General features: G+C 46.0%; 1 protein-coding gene across 3 annotated transcripts in view; it reads left to right on the top strand.

Annotated features, from left to right (window-relative positions):
• The window catches only part of rtn4ip1 (reticulon 4 interacting protein 1), a 98,240-nt gene that overhangs the window by 39,195 nt on the left and 36,319 nt on the right, over window positions 1-22,726 (top strand). For 2 of the 3 annotated variants that reach the window (XM_072499925.1, XM_072499923.1), the window contains exons 5-8: window positions 50-98; window positions 3,843-3,979; window positions 7,567-7,750; window positions 8,787-8,879. In XM_072499925.1, coding sequence (XP_072356026.1) covers window positions 50-98; window positions 3,843-3,979; window positions 7,567-7,750; window positions 8,787-8,879 — 463 coding nt within the window. Of the gene's footprint in view, window positions 1-49; window positions 99-3,842; window positions 3,980-7,566; window positions 7,751-8,786; window positions 8,906-22,726 lie in introns of all 3 variants that reach the window. The other variant, XM_072499924.1, reaches the window with a different exon arrangement.

The raw sequence follows: 22,726 nt of genomic DNA, 5'->3' as shown, positions 1-22,726 counted from the left end.
GATTACTGGTTTTCACAATGCTGGATTTTCTTTTGCTTCTTGCTCGTAGGGTTCTGATCCTTGGGGGATCTGGAGGAATTGGTACCTTTGCTATTCAGGTAAAGAGAAGATGTGTTTGTTAATAAATGATATAATGCTCCTCTGAAGTGTCTTGCCATGTTTTAACATAATCAAGTGACTGTGAAAGTTCAAGTTTTCTTTTTGTAAAACAATGAAGATTTTTTTTTTTAATTGTTAAATTACGGACACTGTCTTGTCTGTCAAATCTGATTTGCCTCTGGATCAGATCAGATCTAAAAGTGTCTTCTTTTCCTCCCACTCTTGTCTCACTTCCAATCCAATTCTGCAGAAAGTTAATGGGTCCAAATCCAAATTGGTGCTTGGGAAATTTCCCCGGCCAAACAATTCCTGATCAGGTATAAGCAACCCAAAGAAAAAGCGTTGTGTGTACGTACGTCAGTGTTGCACCAACAAATGATTATTTAATTTGACGAGGGTATTTGCCGATTTTCGATTTTCCCACCAGTTTGTTTTGTTATTTGGCTCCGGTTTCCTCTTCCTCGCTGGTTTTGGCTGGCCTCCCCTCATGCACAAACACTGGTTGACAACTACTTCATTCGGGAGAGCCAGGAAGCATTATTTATTTTTTCCCGACTTAGTAAAACATTATTGCTAATTTAAACTAAAATCTACAAAAAGGAGGGGGAACCATGCAGGCTGACGTCTTTTGACATTTCTTGTGCGTCGCCATCTCTATGAACTTTCCTTTGGTGGCTGTGCATATTCAGCCATTGAGGCCCAAAGGTGTGGAATTCCCTCTCATTTTAAAACCCCTTGAAGATTTTCTATAAATCCCACACCTTGGACCAATCTTTTGGTCCTGCTTTTTAATATCTCCTTTGGCTTGGAATCCACCTTTGTGACTGTAGGCATCCTGGGACACAATTCTCTCTGAGGTTGCAACCCAGCATGACTGTCATCTGCTGACCTTGCAGCACTTTCTGTGAAAGTTACCGTACGGAGCACACGCAAGATCAGCATTTTACCATTTAATTTGTATTTAAATGTGCACATTAAAGCTTTACAAATATGCGACGAAGGAGGAAGGGTAGGCCATTCGGCCCCTCGAGCCTCCCCATTAATCTAATAAGATCATGGCTGACCCGATCTGCATCCTGCTTACCACCGAGTCATTGAATATTACAGCATAGAAAGAGACCATTTAACCCTTCTGACCCGTGCAGGCACTTCCATAGCCCTGTCATTTCTTCCCATTTCTCGTATTTAATTGCTTGATAGAACTTCCGTATTTATGAAAAAAATAACAAGCTGTTGAAACTTTTTTGTCTTGCGCTCATGAGGGCAGGCTCCAGAGTGACAAGTTCCAAAGAGAAAAGCAATTTATAATGCATGACAAACGGGTACTGATTGATTGGCTGGTTGGCAAGTGGAAATATTGGTCAAGGCATCGTCGTCATAGAAAGTACTCCGGACAACAGGTGCCCCCCCCCCCCACCCCCCCGGCCCTGCAAGCTTTTGTTTAATTTCAAAGGAGACAAGTTGCCATAGGGAACTGTTGTTCAACCCCACCCCCCACCCCCATGCTTTTGTTACTTCCACTTGCTGGAAGGTACATATATTAATCTGCAGCATCCTGTCCTCTGCAAACGCTATGCGCGGGATTCTCCGTTGCCCAACGCCGATATCGTAATCGGCGATTGGGAGGAGAATCCCTTATTACGACCGAATCGGGGGCTCGCCTGTTTTTGGATGCTCCTCCCATTCCAAAACTGTGTCATCGGGAAGTACACTGCACATCGTTGGGACGGCCTCGGGACATCACCTGAAGGCCATCCCCAAAGCTCCGCCCCCGAAGGGCCGAGTTCCCGACGGCGCGGTTGACTTGTGCTCTCAGCTTTCGTTAACCTCTCAGTTTTCGTGGGGGACAGCCGTGCTGCTGGGCGGGGGAGTTTCGGCGAGAACTGGGGAGATGGTGGGGGGGGGGGGTTGTCCGGGGGTGGCGAGTGGGGGAGGGGGGGGGGTCCAGGAGGCACTATCTGGCAGGTTGGGTCCGCATGCGGCCGCCGCCATGTTGTACGGCGCGACCGCTGCAAGTCGTCACCGTGCGCAAGCGTGGCCACGGACCTGGCCATTCTCCGGCTGTTTTTGGCACGGGAGCCGAGAGTTTTACCCGGCGCTGCTGCTAGCTCCTCACCGGTCGCGGAATCGGTGAGGGTTTGGCGCCGATTTTTTTGCATCGTAATACGCCACTGTCCCCACGCCAGCGTCGGCACTTAGCCGCAAAATCGGAGAATCCAGCCCCTTCTGTCTCGGCATTGCGGCTGTTCCAATTAGCATAATCTTATTTCTGCTGATTGTGGTTCTTGCAAAAAATTGCATTACACTGAGGGGAGAATTCCTTGATATCGGGGACAATTGAAAAAGGCTCTTTTCTCTAAACCATTTGTGTTTGATAAGTACTCCGTTCTCAGCAATCCCAGCAATTTGCCCACATTGGGTCTGATTAGTAAAAATGTAGAGACTTTCCCCACCTTAATCTCAGTAGTACCAACTTAAATTAAGTTTTCCAAAAACAGTCAGTCAATAGAAAATAGTACGCAAACTTTGCTTTATTCTGTCAACTTCAGGGCCTTGTAACTGGCCCTGACCAATTTAGGTGTGCAGGCGAGCAATTTCCAAATGGCTCAATTGTAATTCAGTTAAATTACTAAACATTCTTGTGTTGCAAACCAACCAACTATTGCTTTCTGCATTAAATTGGATGTTCATCAAGGATGCTTTGTCCCCACAGAAGGCCTCAGTACAATTTCAGAAAATAAATTTGAAGGCTGCTGGATCACTAATGGCTCTCGGTAATGTGGTTGCTGTAGCTAAAGATGAGCACCTCTTTCAGAGACATTCCACTTTCTATCTAATATTGGCCTCGGTTCAGTGTGAACATGAGTCTAAGCTCACACTGAGGGGAAGCTGCATTGCCTGAGTTCTGATTTTTCTTTCACCCCATGCCATGTCAAACTAATTCCGTTTGGACATAATACATCCCGTGGCACTAATCAAAGCAAAGGAGTTTTCCCTCACCCAAAATCTGATTATCTACTTCATTGCTGCATTTGGGATCCTGTTGTGCACAAGCTGGTTGCCATGTGTGTCTATATTTCAACAGTGACTACACATCATAAGTAATTATTTGGCTGTGAAGTGCTTTGGGACATCCAGAGGATGAGAGAGGTGCTATACGAATGAAAGTTCTCCCTGAAGCTGCTCACCTTTGCTTGCACGATCAAACAACGATCAGCCAACCCTTAGCGCCTTGCCCAAGTCACCTTTCCCGGCTCGTGGGCCCAGTGAGTGTGTACAGGAATTCTGACCCAAGGATCCTGCCAACAGAGGCAGATTCAGTGCCCGCCAGCAAGCATCTCCTACAGGACCTCCTGGATTCTCCCATTTTCATAGCCCTTGGGTGCAGATGTGTACCCCAGGCATCAGGTAGCTGATCCGAGAGTGGGGATTGAACATCCCGAGTTGCGTGGCTGTGCTCTTACACCTGATATAACTGAGAAGAGGCTCAGTAGGTTACTTGTCTTTAATTGACCATCGAGGGATGTAATGGCGGTTAACCAATAACAATACACTTACCTTAAATTCCCCCACTTAAGGCCTGTGCCATGTTTAATTCTAATTACTGATTTCACTGGAGCTTAATATGAAATATGTACTGTTAAATCATAATATTAGTTGACTCATCTCTCAATCTGTTTTTGCAACGTTGGTTGTATCGGGTTAAGTATTGTCCACTGAACAGCTGGGTTTTCCACCCTTAGCTTTTGAAAGTCTGGGGAGCCCATGTGACTGCCACCTGCTCCGAGAATGCTTTCTCATTATTAAAAGATTTGGGCGCGGATCTCGTCATCAACTATAAAGCTCAGAGCTTGGAGAAACAGCTTAAGGATTTGGAAATGTAAGTGATTTTTTTTCGCTGTATAAGAGATTGTGGTAAATGTTTGGCAGCAACGAGAGTCTTGCCCGGTGGCAGCGTGAATTGGGTACAAATCCCGATGAATGACGTGTGTGAGTTGGTTCTGCTGACCTCGAAGGCTGATTCTTTAATTCATGATCTCATCAGACACCACCCTGTACCAGGAGCAGAGTCTCCTAAAGCTGATCCTGATGTATTCAAGTCATTAGTTTGTACAGAATGAAGTTGCAGGAAGTGAGTGCACAGATTGGAATGAGTGCATTGGATTAATGTTACTGCATCATTGCCCTCTTTTGAAATACAGTGTTTAGTAATGAATGGGGTATGGCAAAGGACTGAGGGACGTGACATCACCCTCTTCCTATAGTACTCATTGCAAATAATGCTGTGCTATAAGTTTGGTTTTAGATAGTGTTTTGTTTTTTAAGCTTGTTCACCCAATGCAAATTGATTAAAACACAAAGCTACCTTTGAAATGGTGACATAGCTATATCGCATCCTGTCCGAGCCAGCGACAGTCATACTGTCAAAGTCAGGATGGGTTTTGCATTGCAAGACTCATCTGGAACATCTCTGAGGTTGGGCCCATGTACTGCACCCCACCCACTCCCACTGTTTTCCCTGTGAGTGGCCCCAAACTTGTGAAAGAGGCTTCTATTGGAAGCATCTGGTCCTAAGTGAGAAGAGTTCTTCAGCATCTTGCCATCTTTTGATTCCACCTTAGCTAGTTGAGGTTTATTTTTTTATTATCCATTCAGGGGATGTGGGCTTCACTGGCTGGTCCAGCGTTCATTGCCCATCCCTAATTGATTTGAGAAGGTGGGGGTGAGCTGCCTTCTTGAACCGCTGCAGTCCATGTGGTGTATGTGCACCCACAGTGCCGTTAGGGAGAGAATTGCAGGATTTCTACCCAGCGACAGTGAAGGAAGGACAATATGTTTCCAAGACAGGGTGGCAGTGGCTTGTGGGGGGGGAACCTCCAGGTGGTTGAGTTCCCACGTCCCTGCTGCCCTCGTCCTTCTAGATGGGAGTGGCCTTGGGTTTAGAAGGTGCTGACTAAAGAGCTTTTGGGAGTCCCAACAGTACATCTTGGACATGGTACACACTGCTCTGAAGGGTGGGGGCAGAAGGCAATTACTGAAAGTGGATTCACTTACAAGTCATCATATTTGTCCCAGCACAAGAGCGGTCTTGGTGTGCAGTCTGACCCATTCCATTGGGTATTTATTAGCATCCATTAAACAAGCTATCTGACCATTTATATCCTTTTACCACTGAAACAAAAATATGGGTCTCATGCAACTGCCTATACACATCTTGTCTGCACAGCATCTTTGCTGGTGTTAGTGCAGGCTGCAGATTTTGAAGATATATTTTTGCTAGGTGGCAGATAGAATAGTAAATCATAACCGTGCCCTTCACTTTTCATCTCCTCTCTCTTATGTCATGATTAAAATAGCGGCAGAGCAAAATATGCTGCTGTTTCACAAATGTTATCAAAACTATCAGCCAGACTCTATAAAGGGTCTGGCTGATAGAACATTTGTCTAGGATTGCCTAGAATGCTGAAGTACCAAAGGAGAAGGTGTCCGAAATTGCTGTCACATTTATTTGGAGTACATTTTTATTTTTGTTGAGGACAAATTGCTAAAGGCTCAGTGGTAGAATGTAGGCTTAATATTGTTCTGGGCCAGGGTTTAGAAAACACCAACGTATATTATGGAGTTCACCTGACCTCTAACTGTTTACTGAATGTGGCTGAGATGAGCACAGGAGCCTGCCTCGGGTGTTATTCAACAGTGTTCTTAGGCGCTTTTAATCAAAAAACAAGCTTTATTCTACGAATTTAGTTAACATTTGTCCAATCACACACAGTAAGAATTTTTATCAACTCAAACATAAAGACCCCACACAGCTGCAGTAATCTATATATAACCCTTAATGAATTCCCCCCCTTAAATGTTCCAATTTAATAACAAGATCCCACCCCATAATCATTGGGTTTCCTCCTTGAAATAACTCTTTAAAATTGAAAATAGTGAGACAGGCCAAAATACTTCTCTGTCTAAGTCTAAATGTGAAAACGGAAGTAAAATCTCACAGAGACACAAACCAGCTCCAAAAACTCAAAGCGAAAGTAAAAACTCAGAGCCAGCGCCCAGCTCCACCCGCACAATGACATCACTGAAGCCACGTGATAAGACAAAAACATTTCTGAAAGGGACACTCCCATGACAATATAGATGTATGGGGCGCAATTTTCCGAGGCCACGGCGGTTGGGAGAATCGCCGGCCCTGCCATTATATCGCGCGACGCTGTCCCGCCATTCTCCCAACCGGCGAGAACGGCCCCGTCGAGTTATGTGCCGCGCCAGCCGGAGAATCGCCCGAGACACTCACAACGTACCCCCGCTATTCTCCGGCCCGGCTGGGCTGAGCGGCCGCTCCGACACGACAGGTTCCCGCCGGCATGTCCTCACCTGGTCGCTGCCGGCGGGAACTGTGCGGGAACGCTGGGAGGGCGGCCTGTGGGGGGAGGGGGGGTGGAGTTCCTTCACCGGGGGGGGCCCTCCGATGGGGTCTGGCCTGCGATCGGGGCCCATCAATCGACAGGCCGACCTCTCTAAAGGAGGACCTCCTTTCCTCCGCCGCCCCGCAAGATCCATCCGCCATCTTCTTGCGGGCGGCCTCGGGGAGGATGGCAACCGTGCGTGCGCGGGTGACTTCATTTACGCGAAGCTGGCCGCATCATTTACGTGGCGCCAAGGTCCAGCGCGCGTAAAGTACGCGACCCTGCTCCTAGCCCCCTGGGGGCGGGAGAATAGGGGGCTGGCAGCGGGCTCCGACGCCGGAGTGAAACACTCTGGCATCGGGACTTTGTCTCCCTTTGGGAGAATCGCGCCCATGGTTCTTCATACACAGATAGATGGATATCCTGAATGAAGTCTGATAGCAGAGGCACAGACTTGAGGCTTGTTCAAAATGCAGTTGGATGGTGGTCTTGGGGAGGGAGTTAGAAAATGATTATGTAGTGGGGAGTTTACACGTTCTGCCCGTGTCTGCGTGGGTTTCCCTCGGGTGCTCAAGTTTCTTCCCACAGTCCAAAGATGTGCAGGTTGGCTGAATTGGCCATTTTAGAAATTGTCCCTTAGTGTCCAAAGATATGCAGGTTAGGTTACAGGATAGGGCGGGGTGTGGGCTCTTTCAGAGGATGGGTGCAGACTCGATGGACTGAATGGCCTTCTGCACTTTAGGAACACTTTGGGGCAAGTTAGCATGGCCAAGCCACTTAACCTGGACATCTTTAGACTGTGGGAGGAAATTGGAGACCCAGAGGAAACTCACGCAGACATGGGGAGAACGTGCAAGCTCCACACAGTCACCGAAGGCCTGAACTGAACCCGAGTCTCTGGTGCTGTGAGGCAGCAGTGCTAACCACCATGCCGCCCCTATGGTGTGCCTTTAACAAATCTTTTCTCACAAGCCAAGTTTGAAATCTGAGGCAGATCATTGGGAATCTGTAGATGTGCTCCACTATCTATGTAATCTTCATTTATCCTTTTACCCAGGTTTGACTTTATCTTGGACAATGTGGGTGGACAGAGTGAAGGTTGGGCCTTGAACTTGCTGAAACCATGGTCAGGAGCGACATATGTTACGTTAGTGACACCATTCATGATCAATGCTGATAGCCTTGGAGTTGCTGATGGAATAATTAAGTCAGGGATCACGTTGGGCAGCAAAGTCCTAAAGGTAAAATTATTTCAGAAACTTAAAATCTTTCTCTGGAGACTTGATTGACTGTTAAGAATTTTGAGGCACCCTGACAGTGTGAAAGGTGCTATATAAATGCAAGGTCTGTGTGAAAGGTGCTATATAAATGCAAGGTCTGTCGGATTTTTAATCTATCCGAAAATTAAAAAGTTTTGTGGACACCAACTAATCTCTGCAGAGCCATTCTTAAGCAGCGCGGAGACCATTCATTCAGCCATTTCCCACTGGGTTTGATGATTTTGTGATAGTCTGGACTATCTTCAAACAGCAGTCTATCTAACAAACCTTCCACAGCTTCCAGGACATCTGTGACTAATCTCAGGATAAGGTTGTATTGTCCAGCTCCTTCTCAGGTTTGCAGCTGCAAGCCACATATGTTTTGAACCCCAGTAACAAGAGAGAGGCCAGTATACATAATATTTAAATTTGAGAAGCTGAGATATTTGGAGAATAAAAAGCACTGTCTCCGTCGCCCAAACAGATCTTTAAAATTGGAATGTGAAATCGGATGTTTATTTGCTGGCCTTCCAATACTAGGGCGTTACTACCCAACACATATCCTTGCCCTTTCTGGGTGTTCTATAGTTCCAAATGTATCTTAAAAATCTGTGAGCCTGCAGCATAGCAAACTCTTACTTTTGGAAGATTGATTGAAGAACAGTGGCAAATGAATGCCAAGGGACTTTTTACAGTCAGCTGAATGGACAACAGGGTCTTTTAGCAAATTCTTTATAATCTGTTCTTTACTGTAATAACTCACAAGTTATGGGGAGGTATGATGTTAGATCACTGATTAAACTGGAAGTCTGTTCATCTGCTGTTGGTCCTGTTTTCTGTGGAGAACCATTGCATTTTGTTGATTTATTTGAAGGTGATGAGTTGGAGAAACAAATTGTTTTTTTGCGAATATAGCGAGCGACAGATTTCCGATCCTAATTGATTTTGCGATTCTCTTAATCATGAAGTTTTCAGGCTCTTTGTCCTATTGTGACGCTTTCTCTCTTTATCATTGCAGCATCTGAGGCAGGGCGTTCACTATCGCTGGGCCATTTTTACCCCAAGTGGTCCAACTCTGGATGAAGTAACGGAACTTGTGGATGAAGGGAAGGTCAGTCTGACTAATGGGAAAAATAGGTATTTTGCTCAAAACTGTTCTGACAAGGAAAATTTTCAAGATTGGCCTTTGGAACTATCCTTTAATGTTGAATTTTCACAACAGTAACAGGTTATGAGGCCCAACAAGTTTAAGCTCCACACGAGCTTCCTCCCACTCTACTTCGGCCAGCCCTGTCAGTGTATCATCCTTTTCTTCTTCAGGTACTTACCTTGCTTCCCCCAAAATGCATCTATAATTACTGCCTTACCTGCCCCATGTGGCAGCAAGTCCCACATTCTAGCCACTCTTGGGTGGATTTCTTACTGGGCTTATTAGTGACTATCTTATGATTCTGACCTCTACTTTTGCTGTTCTCACAAGTGAAGAAACCTTCTCCACAATAGAGGGCCATAAATTTAAAGAACTCTCTGGTCACCGCTTAGCCCAAGGGCTATGATGAATTCTGGTTTCCTTACTGTAGAATAGTGTAGATTTCACCAGCTAAACATGCATTTCCCACATATTGCAACGTTTATTTTTTAAAAAGAGAGAGAGTAACCAACATCTGTAAAGAAAAAGGCAGCTTGTGATGTTTTAGTCAGTATTGCTCGACTTCTTGTTCATCTGCAATGCTGCAACGATTTCTTTAATTGTCTGCAGCAAGAATTCTGCATTGTTGAAATTGGTTGCCTTGTTGGCTGAGGGGTGAATATTGGTCAGGACACGGAGAAATCTTCTTCGCTCCACCTTCTCTCCCCCTAATTCCCCCCATAGTGGCATGAGGTTTTAAATATCCAACCACAGGCCAACCTGTCTAGATGCCTCAGCCCTGGCACAAACATTACACTGCTGAACCCACAACGCTCCGATGCAGCTCCTCTTTCTGCTCAGTCCCCTTCCATTTTGCTGCAGTCCCATGTTTTGCATCCCTCGTCCTTATTTCTGTTTGAGTGAAAATGGGAAACAATTTGCGGAGAAACGTTTCGTGTGGTGGTACCTTGGAGGGAAATGTGGAGGTAGCAGTGTCCATATGGAGGCGTTGGAGGTTACGGGTTGAAGAAGAAGCCTTGGCGAGATCATCGTGTGGATGGGCCACACAGCTGCCTCTGTGCACCAGTGGTGGAGTGAGCGAATGTTTAAGGTGGTGAATGGGCTGCTGATCCAGCAGACCGGTTTATCCAGGATGGTGTTGAGCTTTTTGAGTGTTGCTGTGCTTGCACCCATAGTTTTCCTACAGGGGCCATCTAGGCAAGTGGTAAATATTCCATCGCACTCCCGACTTGTAGTCTGTGAATGGATAGTATGCTGGGAAATTAGGAGATGAGTCACTCACCACAGAGAACCTAGCCTCTGACCTGCTCTTGTCACCACACTGTTTCCATAGCTGTGCAGCTGAGTCAGTGGTGACCCCACCCAGGATTTTGGCAATGGTAACATCAAGTGGCGATGGTTAGACACTCTCTTGTTGGAGATGGCCATATCCCAAATATCACTTGGGACTTATCGGTCAGTCTTAAGACCGAATTGTCCACAGATTTTATTACATTCAGGCATATATTGTTTCACCATCTGACAAGTTGTGAAGAACTGAACACTTGGGACCTGCAAATGTTACTTAAAACTTATCATCCCAAGTTGATGCTGATACTCGCAAGCTGAATAAACTAGACATTTACAAAAATAATATAATTTTGGGGGCTTCTGTCTAAATTAATGTTCTGATTAATGTCTTTTGATTTTATTTTATTTATTGTCACATGTACCCAAGTGCAGTGAAAAGTATTTTTCTGCGGCCGAGGGTCGTACAGAGTAGACACAAGAATAGTCAACAAGGAACATTGACAAATGGTACATCGACAAAACAGTGATTCGTTACAGTGTGGAACAAGGGGCCAAACAAAGCAAATACATGAGCAAGAGCAGCATAGGGCGTCGTGAACAGTGTTCTTACAGGGAACAGATCAGTCCAAGGGGGAATCGTTGAGGAGTCTTGTAGCTGTGGGGAATAAGCTGTTCCTATGTTCGGATGTGCGAGTCTTAGACTTCTGTACCTTCTGCCTGATGGAAGGGTCTGGAAGAAGGCCGTGCCTGGGTGGGAGGGGTCTCTGATAATGCTGTCTGCCTTCCTGGGGCAGCGAGAGGTGTATACAGAATCCATGTGGGGGTGGCAAGTTTGTGTGATGCGTTGGGCTGAGTTCACCACACCCACTCTTTAATCTTCCTGACTTTTCTGCCCATCTTTCCCTCTCCCCTTCCCATTCCTATGCTCTGCTGCCTCCTCCACACTCTCCCTTTATCTCCCCAGCTCTTGCTTGCACATCTCTCTCTCTCTCTCTAACTCCCTCTTTCTCTCTCTCTCTCTCTAACTCCCTCTCTTTTATTTTAAACTAATTGTGGAAAATGTTTGGTTTGATTGCATTCTCCTAGAACCAGGATTCATACAAAATGGAGACTGTGTATGTTTTTGTGTGTGCGCAGTGAAACAAGCTGGAGGAGATTAATGTATTGACAAACCCATTCAGCGGTTTTTCCAAATCCACTTCGCTGCATAATTGCTTTAAGATCGACCAGTGAGGGGGAAAAAGTGTTGAGCAATTGCATGACTGAAAAGAGCCATTATTTAGTCACATGCTCACTTTTTTTTTAAATTACACAACCATTGGGAATGTAAATGGTCTCCCTTGGATTCGGCTTGTTTATTTAGTTTTGCAAAATTAATGTGGTTAATAATGAAAACTGGCTTCCCAGCCAGGAGGAAATGTGGAAGGCAATGCTGGTTTGTTAATTCAGGTACCCAGTCAATCCGACACAAAATCCCATTTCTGGTATGCAGGATTAGTTTCTTTCTTTTTCCCCTCCCGTTTTCCTCTGTCCTTTTTTTCCTCAATGTATTTGCTGTCTTTCTCCGCTATTGTAGACCATGGGAGGGTCAATAACTGGTCTACACAGGTTTAGGATCATTGGCAAAGGAGCCAGAGGGGAAAAAGGAATTTTTATTTAACACAGCTAGTTATGATTGGTAATGCACTGTCTGAAAGCAGATTCAATAGTAACTTCCATACACGATGGGGCAGCAAGGTGGCGCAGTGGTTAGCACTGTTGCCTCACGGCGCAGAGGACCTGGGTTCGATCCCGGCCCCGGGTCACTGCCCATGTGGAGTTTGCACATTCTCCACATGTCTGTGTGGGTCTCACCCCCAAAACCCAAAAAGATGTGCAGGGTAGGTGGATTGGATATGCTCCTTCTTTGGGAAAAAAGAATTGGGTACTCTAAATTTAAAAAAAAAACTTTCATACAGGAATTGGTTATTCATTTAAAGTGACTGCAGAGTGCTGGGCAGGGAAGTGGAATAAATTGGATTCTTCGGTCACAGAGACAAGAGAACACAGTCACGGTGGGCTGAATGCCCCTCTGCAGTGATGTATGATTCTAAACCAATGTTCCCAGCACTCTGGGCATTGTTTAATTTTAGGTTTGTGGTGGTGTGGACAGTAGTTGTAATCACTGACGTGCTGGGTTTGGGATGAATATGGAAGCATGCTGATGGTATGACATATCTCATCTAGTGAGCAGACGGAATCGCTGTGTGATTGATATGGCCATGATTTACAGCACACACAAACATGCACACATCCTTCAGGGCATCTGAACCAGCTCTTTGCTGCTGCAGCCCACAACTAAACTAGTTTCTCTGCTCACTCTCTCGCTCTCCAGAGCCCTGTGTCTTCCTCTGCTTAAAATGTTTGTCCACTTTTTCCCAAGTAGACACAGTGGTCTCTGCCTCAACCTGCCTTCTCCATTGCAGTGGGGGTGGTCCCAGTAACACTCGGTTCTGTTTAGAACTGCAGGTTCTCAACCCTAATGTCGGCTGGTTGTATTCTTTCTAAAGCTCTAATGTTCGCTCTCAAATCGAACACCCAAAAATAACACACCGTGCTTCAACTGTGGCCTATCCTGCCTTTGAATATATTGTTACTGCTTTACAGCCACTATTTATAAAATCCAAAAAGTCACTGTTTCTTTTCCACTTAGTGCAAGTCTAGGTAGGTAAACCTTTCAGGGAAACAAATGTTTGCACTCTGCAGGTGGAAGGTGGTAGTGGGCGTGGCAGTTGGCAGTCTCTCTTCATCCATACCCTCCATACTTACATTGCTTGATTCTCTCCCTAAAATGTATTATTTCCACTTAAATGGTGTCTGTCACCTTTTTGCCTATTCGGCCAACTTGTTTGTTGCCTGGTAAAGTTCTGATAAGGCTGCAAAGGCAGGGCCTTAACTCTGCTACCTAAGGTGGACAGCAATCCTGTTCCAGGCAGCGGGGCTGTGCCGTGGAGCAGTCTTGATGTGGCTCTCCGCTGATCCCCCACCCCCACCTCTTAGCTTCCAGCCTCACCTCCACGCGGCCAGTAAAACAGAGCCCAACATTTCCAGTCTAGTTCTGGTAAAATGTCATCAACCTGAACCGTTAACTCTGTTTCCCCCCTTCCTCAGATGTTGTCAGACCTGCTGAGTAGTTCCAGCATTTCCTGTTCTTATTTCAGATGAGTTTAGTTCCATGTCGGCACTGAATTTTGGATGTTTGCTGTTGTGAAAATTACTTTCTGATTTTCTGGCAGTGAAATGTTACAGAACTTCGATTGGATCCTATTCCCTTATTTGGTTTAGGAAGATATGAAAGTGTCCTTGAATTATCAGTCTATAAATGGACCTGGGGAGAGACCTGTGCCCCTGATTCCTTCCACATTAGTTTAATAGCTTTTCATATCATCATTAGGTTAAGAAAAGGCAATGGCGTTACATTGCTGATTAAAGAAGAAAGTAATGAAAAAATGAGGCAGGACATTGGCCCAATGATGTGTAATCTGTATGGGTAGAGCTGAGGGGTAGCAAAGATTAGTGGGATTTGTATATAGACCCCAAAACTGTAGTGGCGATGTTGGGAATGGTATTAAACAAGAATTTAGAGATGTGGCAACTAGATCTCTCAGGAGTTGGTGTGACCAGCGGGTTCAGCTCCCCAGTGATGGAAACATTTCTAAATGTGGGCTTGGGGGTTAAGTCCCCAAAAAACAATTAAGTGTGGTTGAATAGAGGTGTGGGTCTCACTCAAAAAGCTGACGAGAAACACCCCGCCAAACTCACCCAAAATGACAACAAAATGTTTTATTCCACCCAGGAATAGATCCAAGGAAGAGGCATACAAATTAGCCAGAAAAAAAAAAACAGACCTGTGAATTGGGAGCAGTTGATAATTCAGCAAAAGAGGACCAAGGGATTGATTAAGAAAGGGAAAATAGAGTACGAGAGTAAGCTTGCAGGGAACATAAAAACTGACTGTAAAAGCTTCTATAGGTACGTGAAGAGAAGAAAATTGGTGAAAATAAATGTAGGTCCCTTCCAGTCAGAAACGGGAATTTATAATGATGGACAAAGAAATGGCTGAGCAACTAACCACATACTTTGGTTCTTCGCAAAGGGGGACACAAATAATGTACCAGATATGTTGGGGTACACCGGGTTTAGTGAAAGAGAGGACTGAAGGAGATCAGTATTAGTTGTGAAATGCTTAAGGAGGTGGCCCTAGAAATAGTAGATCTATAGACTCTGGAACAGTTCCTGTAAATTGGAGGGTAGCTAATGTAACCCCACTATTTTAACAGGGAATTATAGACCAGTAAGTCTGACGTGGTCCATTATAATGTATTTAATGGCAGAGCATTTGGGAAAACAGTGGCATGATCGAACAGAGTCAGCATGGATTTACGAAAGGGAAGCCATGCTTGGCAAATCTACTGGAATTTGTTGATGCTGGGGAGCTAGTGGATGTGGTTTATTTGGATTTTAAGAAGGCTTTTGACAAAGTCACACACGTGATTAGCGTGTAAAATTAAAGTGCGTGGGATTAGGGGTAGTGAATTGATTTGGATAGAAAACTGGTTGGCAGACAGGAAACAAAGAGTAGAAATAAATGGGTGTTTTTCCAAGTGCCAGGTAGTGTCTAGTGGGGTGCCGCAGGGATCCGTCTGGGGCCCCAGCTATTCACAATAAATGCCAATGATTTAGATGAGGGAACTAATTGTAATATCTCCAAATTTGCAGATGACCCAAATTTGGGTGGGGTGGGGGGAAAGTTGTGAAGAGGTTGACGAGATGCTTCAGTGTGATTTGGACAAGTTGAGTGAGTGGGCAAATGCATGGCAGATGCAGTATAATGTGGACGAATGTGAGGTTATCCACTTTGGTAGCAAAAATGGGAAGGCAGATTATCCGAATTGGTATAAATTGAGAAAGGGAAATGTGCAACGAGACCTGGGTGTCCTCGTACACTAATCGCGGAAGGTAAACACGCAGGTGCTGCAGGCGGTGAAGAAGACAAATGTTGTGGATAGATGTGAGGCAGCAAAAACAATAAGGCAGATTATTAATAATCTTTTATTATCTCAATAAGGCTTACATTAACAAAGCAATGACGTTACTGTGAAAGGCACCTGTTCGGGTACACAGAGGGAGAATTCAGAATGTCCAATTCACCTAACAAGCACGTCTTTCGGGACTTGTGGGAGGAAATCGGAGCACCCGGAGGAAACCCACGCAGATACTGGGTGAATGTGCAGATTCCGCACATTAACCCAAGCCTGGAATCTAACTCGTGCCCCTGGCACTGTGAAGCAACAGTGCTAACCACTGTGCTACTGTGCCGCCTATCAAAATGGCTACAGGCTGAGAGAGGGAATGTGCAATGAGACCTGGGTGTACACCTGTCGCTGAAGATAAGCAGGCAGGTGCAGGAGTTGGTAAAGAAGGCAACTGATATGTTGGCCTTCATAGAGAGCAAGAGGATTCGAGTACAGGAGCAGGGATGTCTTGCTGTAGTTATACAGGACCTTGGTGAGACCGCACCCAGAATATTGTGTGCAGGTTTAGTCTCCTTATCTGAGGAAGGATGTCCTTGCTCTCGGGGAAGTGCAGGGAAGATTTACTCTACTGATTCCGGGGATAGTGGCACTGACTTATGAGGAGAGATTGAGTTGGTTAGTTTTATATTCGCTGGCGTTTAGAAGAATGAGAGGGGATATCATAGAAGCATATGAAATTTGAACAGGACTATAGACAGGATAGATGCAGGAAGGATGTTCCTGATGGGGGAGGCCAGAACCAGGGGTCACAGTCTTAAGGAGCCTGGGTAAAACATTTGGTACTGAGATGAGGAGAAATGTCATCATCCAGAGAGTTATATATAGCTCTTGGGAGTTAAAGGGATTAAAGGATATGGGGGGAAAGTGGGATCAGATTACTGATTTGGATGATCAGCCATGATCATAATGAATGGCGGGGCAGGCTCGAAGTACCGAATGGCCTTCCCTTGCTCCTATTTTCTATGTTTCTGTTGGTTTTTACTGTAATCCTGAACTTTGTTCCCTTGTGATGTTACTCCTGATTTAATTTATTATCTTTTATCCTGATGAAGGTGTATGACATATGAGCACAGAGGCATTTGTTGCCTGTTAACCTATTATATTGCAAACGTCGTGCTGAGTTGGCTGTGTAACATGAAGGTTGTACTAACCCTTGCTTTTGCACTGAGGGAGTACACTTTTTAGATACCCTTCACTTTATTTGTGGAAATGTTGAGTAGCACCACATCAGGGTGGCAGGTAGGTGGTTTGTTGTGGAGGAGATTGGTCGGCCTTATATGACTTATTTTGGTGAGGAAAAACCTCATTAGAATAATTGGTGTTTTTCTTTTGTATTTTTTTATTTCGGGATGAAGGAATCCTAGCTTGGCTCCGATGAAAGTAGAGACAGATCATGTTTCCTGGAGAAAATTGGATTTTTTTTCTGTAGTTGGTGCCTCTGGTGTTGTTGGAGTGGGAGGAATATGTACTGTTTAATCCTTGGATACCTAACCCTGCTGTGGGCTGGTGGGTTAATCCTTGGATATCTAACCCTGATGTGGCCAGGTGGGTTAATCCTTGGATATCTAACCCTGCTGTGGCGTGATGGGTTAATCCTTGGATATCTAACCCTGTTGTGGCCTGGTGGGTTAATCCTTGGATATCTAACCCTGATGTGGCCTGGTGGGTTAATCCTGGGATATCTAACCCTGCTGTGGTGTGGTGGGTTAATCCTTGGATATCTAACCCTGCTGTGGCGTGATGGGTTAATCCTTGGATATCTAACCCTGCTGTGGCCTAGTGGGTTATACCTTGGATATCTAACCCTGATGTGGCCTGGTGGGGTAATCCTGGGATATCTAACCCTGCTGTGGTGTGGTGGGTTAATCCTTGGATATCTTACCTCGCTGTGGCCTAGTGGGTTAATCCTTGGATATCTAACCCTGCTGTGGCCTGGTGGGTTAATCCTTGGATATCTAACCCTGTTGTGGCCTGGTGGGTTAATCCTTGGATATCTAACCCTGCTGTTGTGTGGTGGGTTAATCCTTGGATATCTAACCCTGCTGTGGCCTGCTGGGTTAATCCTTGGATATCTAACCCTGCTGTGGCGTGATGGGTTAATCCTTGGATATCTAACCCTGCTGTGGCCTGGTGGGTTAATCCTTGGATATCTAACCCTGCTGTGGCGTGATGGGTTAATCCTTGGATATCTAACCCTGCTGTGGCCTGGTGGGTTAATCCTTTGATATCTAAACCTGCTGTGGCCTAGTGGGCTAATCCTTGGATATCTAACCCTGCTGTGGCCTGGTGGGTTAATCCTTGGATATCTAACCCTGCTGTGGTGTGATGGGTTAATCCTTGGATATCTAACCCTGATGTGGCCTGGTGGGTTAATCCTGGGATATCTAACCCTGCTGTGGTGTGGTGGGTTAATCCTTGGATATCTAACCTCGCTGTGGCCTGGTGGGTTAATCTTTGGATATCTAAACCTGCTGTGGCGTGATGGGTTAATCCTTGGATATCTAACCCTGTTGTGGCCTGGTGGGTTAATCCTTGGATATCTAACCCTGCTGTGGCGTGATGGGTTAATCCTTGGATATCTCACCCTGCTGTGGTCTGGTGGGTTAATCCTTGGATATCTAACCCTGTTGTGGCCTGGTGGGTTAATCCTTGGATATCTAACCCTGCTGTTGTGTGGTGGGTTAATCCTTGGATATCTAACCCTGCTGTGGCCTGGTGGGTTAATCCTTGGATATCTAACCCTGCTGTGGCGTGATGGGTTAATCCTTGGATATCTAACCCTGCTGTGGCCTGGTGGGTTAATCCTTGGATATCTAAACCTGCTGTGGCCTGGTGGGTTAATCCTTGGATATCTAACCCTGCTGTGGCCTGGTGGGTTAATCCTTGGATATCTAACCCTGCTGTGGCGTGATGGGTTAATCCTTGGATATCTAACCCTGTTGTGGCCTGGTGAGTTAATCTTTGGATATCTAACCCTGCCGTGGCCTGGTGGGTTAATCCTTGGATATCTAACCCTGCTGTGGCGTGATGGGTTAATCCTTGGATATCTAACCCTGTTGTGGCCTGGTGAGTTAATCTTTGGATATCTAACCCTGCCGTGGCCTGGTGGGTTAATCCTTGGATATCTAACCCTGTTGTGGCCTGGTGGGTTAATCCTTGGTTATCTAACCCTGCTGTGGCCTGGTGGGTTAATCCTTGGATATCTAACCCTGCTGTGGCCTGGTGGGTTAATCCTTGGTTATCTAACCCTGCTGTTGTGTGATGGGTTAATCCTTGGATATCTAACCCTGCTGTGGCCTGGTGGGTTAATCCTTGGATATCTAACCCTGCTGTGGCCTGGTGGGTTAATCCTTGGATATCTAACCCTGCTGTGGCGTGATGGGTTAATCCTTGGATATCTAACCCTGCTGTGGCCTGGTGGGTTAATCCTTGGATATCTAACCCTGCTGTGGCCTGGTGGGTTAATCCTTGGATATCTAACCTTGCTGTGGCCTGGTGGGTTAATCCTTGGATATCTAACCCTGCTGTGGCTTGGTGGGTTAATCCTTGGATATCTAACCCTGCTGTGGCCTGGTGGGTTAATCCTTGGATATCTAACCCTGCTGTGGCCTGGTGGGTTAATCCTTGGATATCTAACCCTGCTGTTGTGTGGTGGGTTAATCCTTGGATATCTAACCCTGCTGTGGCCTGGTGGGTTAATCCTTGGATATCTAACCCTGCTGTGGCGTGATGGGTTAATCCTTGGATATCTAACCCTGCTGTGGCCTGGTGGGTTAATCCTTGGATATCTAAACCTGCTGTGGCCTGGTGGGTTAATCCTTGGATATCTAACCCTGCTGTGGCCTGGTGGGTTAATCCTTGGATATCTAACCCTGCTGTGGCGTGATGGGTTAATCCTTGGATATCTAACCCTGTTGTGGCCTGGTGAGTTAATCTTTGGATATCTAACCCTGCCGTGGCCTGGTGGGTTAATCCTTGGATATCTAACCCTGCTGTGGCCTGGTGGGTTAATCCTTGGTTATCTAACCCTGCTGTGGCCTGGTGGGTTAATCCTTGGATATCTAACCCTGCTGTGGCCTGGTGGGTTAATCCTTGGATATCTAACCCTGCTGTGGCCTGGTGGGTTAATCCTTGGATATCTAACCCTGCTGTGGCCTGGTGGGTTAATCCTTGGATATCTAACCTTGCTGTGGCCTGGTGGGTTAATCCTTGGATATCTAACCCTGCTGTGGCTTGGTGGGTTAATCCTTGGATATCTAACCCTGCTGTGGCCTGGTGGGTTAATCCTTGGATATCTAACCCTGCTGTGGCGTGATTGGTTCATCCTTGGATATCTAACCCTGCTGTGGCCTGGTGGGTTAATCCTTGGATATCTAACCCTGCTGTGGCCTGATGGGTCAATCCTTGGATATCTAACCCTGCTGTGGCCTGGTGGGTTAATCCTTGGATATCTAACCCTGCTGTGGCCTGGTGGGTTAATCCTTGGATATCTAACCCTGCTGTGGCCTGGTGGGTTAATCCTTGGATATCTAGTCTGTCTTGGGTTGGTCTTCCATATTTACTCGGTTGCAGGGGTAGTCAAAATTGCCTCTTGATTGTGTAGGTTAAGGCAGTAGTATACTACTTCTTATGAGGTTATGTTCTGTTCCTGGATTCTTCTTGCGAAAGTGTACATTTTTAGACTGTCTGACATCTCTTGGCGAATCCTGGTGTTCCTCTCTCTCTCTCTCTCTCTGGGGTTTCCTTTCTTTATCCACATGAGAGGAGCTGATACAGGCTCTAGTTTGTTGTATTTAATTCTGGAGGGTTTCCCTTGTCTGGGAGAGGAGGCTCGTATCTCTTCCCAAGACGCCCCTGCTGATGGGTGTCTTGCTGCTGATTCTGCTTTTTGGTGGGGTTTCCTCAGTGGAGAATGGTTTCAGATTTATGGTGTTGGCAGGGCTTGAATAGTGCCTCTGATTTGGTTGGAAAGGAGTGAAGTCTGTTGCGTAGCGAGAATTGGCATGGTTTACGTTTCCTTGGTTTGCTGGTTCCTGTATCCAAGAGTGTACACGGCCAAGTCGCGTCTCGTACCTACGGCAGCTTCCCCTTGTCCCCATTCTCCTGGAACATCCTTTCATTGCTTGGAGGTCTTAGGAGGCTGAGTTTGGTTTTGCCTTATGGAGGAGGACATGCACCATTGGGCCATATGTTTCTGGCTTTATCCTGGTATTTTGTTATCCTGAGATCCCCTGCGCTTTTTGGTATCCTTTCATCGTCCGTCTGAAAGAAGACATCGACCACAACTATTACTATGTTTAATAATCAACTAATATTCGCTGGCCTTCTGTGTATGTGTGTGCTAATGATCACTCTGTGCTGTGCCAGTGTTCGGAGATGTTTGCGTCCAGAGTTTATATATGACATATATATATGACATATATTGGGCAGCACGGTAGCATTGTGGATAGCACAATTGCTTCATGGCTCCAGGGTCCCTGGTTCGATTCCGGCTTGGGTCACTGTCTGTGCGGAGTCTGCACATCCTCCCTGTGTGTGCGTGGGTTTCCTCCGGGTGCTCCGGTTTCCTCCCACAGTCCAAAGATGTGCAAGTTAGGTGGATTGGCCATGATAAATTGCCCTTAGTGTCCAAAATGACCTTAGTATTGGATGGGGTTACTAGGTTCTGGGGAGAGGTAGGAGGTGTTGACCTTGGGTAGGGTGCTCTTTCCAGGAGCTTGTGCAGACTCGATGGGCCGAACGGCCTCCTTCTGCACTGTAAATTCTAAAATTCTATATCCCCTTTGAACTAATGTCGTTGCGGATGTGTTCTGTACCACATTACAAAGAACAAAGAAATGTACAGCACAGGAACAGGCCCTTCGGCCCTCCAAGCCCGTGCCGACCATGCTGCCCGACTAAACTACAATCTTCTACACTTCCTGGGTCCGTATCCCTCTATTTCCATCCTATTCATGTATTTGTCAAGATGACCCTTAAATGTCACTATCGTCCCTGCTTCCACCATCTCCTCCGGTAGCGAGTTCCAGGCACCCACTACCTTATGTTGGAGTTAAAGAATTGTTAACCGGCTCCTGCAGAGATACAGGCAGGTTTCATACTGAGAAAAAGACGTTCTATTGTGTCATTGGTGCCTCTAATATAATTGGTATTGGGAGGGAGGTATGCATTAGTGCTCCCCTGAATGGGACGCAAAAATCTTTCCTATATTTTCTTTGGTTGTACAGTGTATATCAGTCGCTATGTGTGAAGGTGTACACCGTTTTACCATGGTTTCATAGACTTTATCCTCTGCTCCCCTTTATCACCGTGACAGAACTGGTTTTAATGGCACTGTTTTAAGCTGAAAGTATTTTTCTAATCACTGATTTTAGACTTGGCTTCAGGTATTTGAGGATGGGAGTGACTCCCTTCATTGAAAAGAGAACTTTATCTGGCCACCGTTTGTCCTTGTATAAACGGCAGCACGGTAGCACAAGTGGATAGCACCGTGGCTTCACAGCGCCAGGGTCCCAGGTTCGAATCCCCGCTGGGTCACTGTCTGTGCGGAGTCTGCACGTTCTCCCCGTGTCTGCGTGGGTTTCCTCCGAGTGCTTCGGTTTCCTCCCACAGTCCAAAGATGTGCAGGTTAGGTGGATTGGGCCATGATAAATTGCCCTTAGTGACCAAAAAGGTTAGGAGGGGTTATTGGGTTCCGGGGATAGGGTGGAAGTGAGGGCTTAAGGGGTTGGTGCAGACTCGATGGGCCGAATTGCCTCCTTCTGCACTGTGTGTTCTATGGTAAACAGAGGCACCAAGTTTAATGATTCAGCTGAACCAATTGTGTTCTCCTGTCGTCTTCTATTTTCTGAGGGTTTGTTGGGTTATTTGTAAAAATGGGAAAACTCCAATTAAAAAAACTTAGAAAAGAAAAGGTAGGGTGTGAGGAGGACTGGTTAGGAAAACAAAAGCATGGCCATTGATAGAGATTGGGGATCAGAGTTTTGGGAAGGCAGTAACGAAAGGGAGAGTTTTAGGGATAGAGTTCCAGAATGTGAGGTTCGAACATGGGCTGAAGAACTGCAGTGAAGAGGAGGATGTGCTGCGGGATGGGCGATTGTGAAGGCACTCGAGGGTCAGGGTTGGTCTTTGTGTGGGATGCGAGCAACAGAATTCAAGATAAATTGGTGACTGTGTAAAGTTCTGGTGTAATTTGCTGTTTGTATTTCTGAAATGCTGAGCAATGAGCTGTATCCCAGGTCCTGGTTTGCGCTGTGATGGTAGAGGTGTGATCAAGAGTTAAGGTTGGTCTGCTCAATGGTTGATGTTCACACCTGGATAAAGGCCACCTTATGATTGCAGTTGCCAGGCAATTAAATGAATGATGGGGCAACGAAAGAACTGAGGTGAATGAATGATAAAATGTTCTGTACAAGTGACGGTCGAGAGACCGTCATGTTGATA

The sequence above is a fragment of the Scyliorhinus torazame genome, chromosome 4 (assembly GCF_047496885.1).
Source record: "Scyliorhinus torazame isolate Kashiwa2021f chromosome 4, sScyTor2.1, whole genome shotgun sequence".
Lineage (NCBI taxonomy): Eukaryota > Metazoa > Chordata > Chondrichthyes > Carcharhiniformes > Scyliorhinidae > Scyliorhinus > Scyliorhinus torazame.
This window is presented reverse-complemented; position numbering and strand designations above follow the sequence as displayed.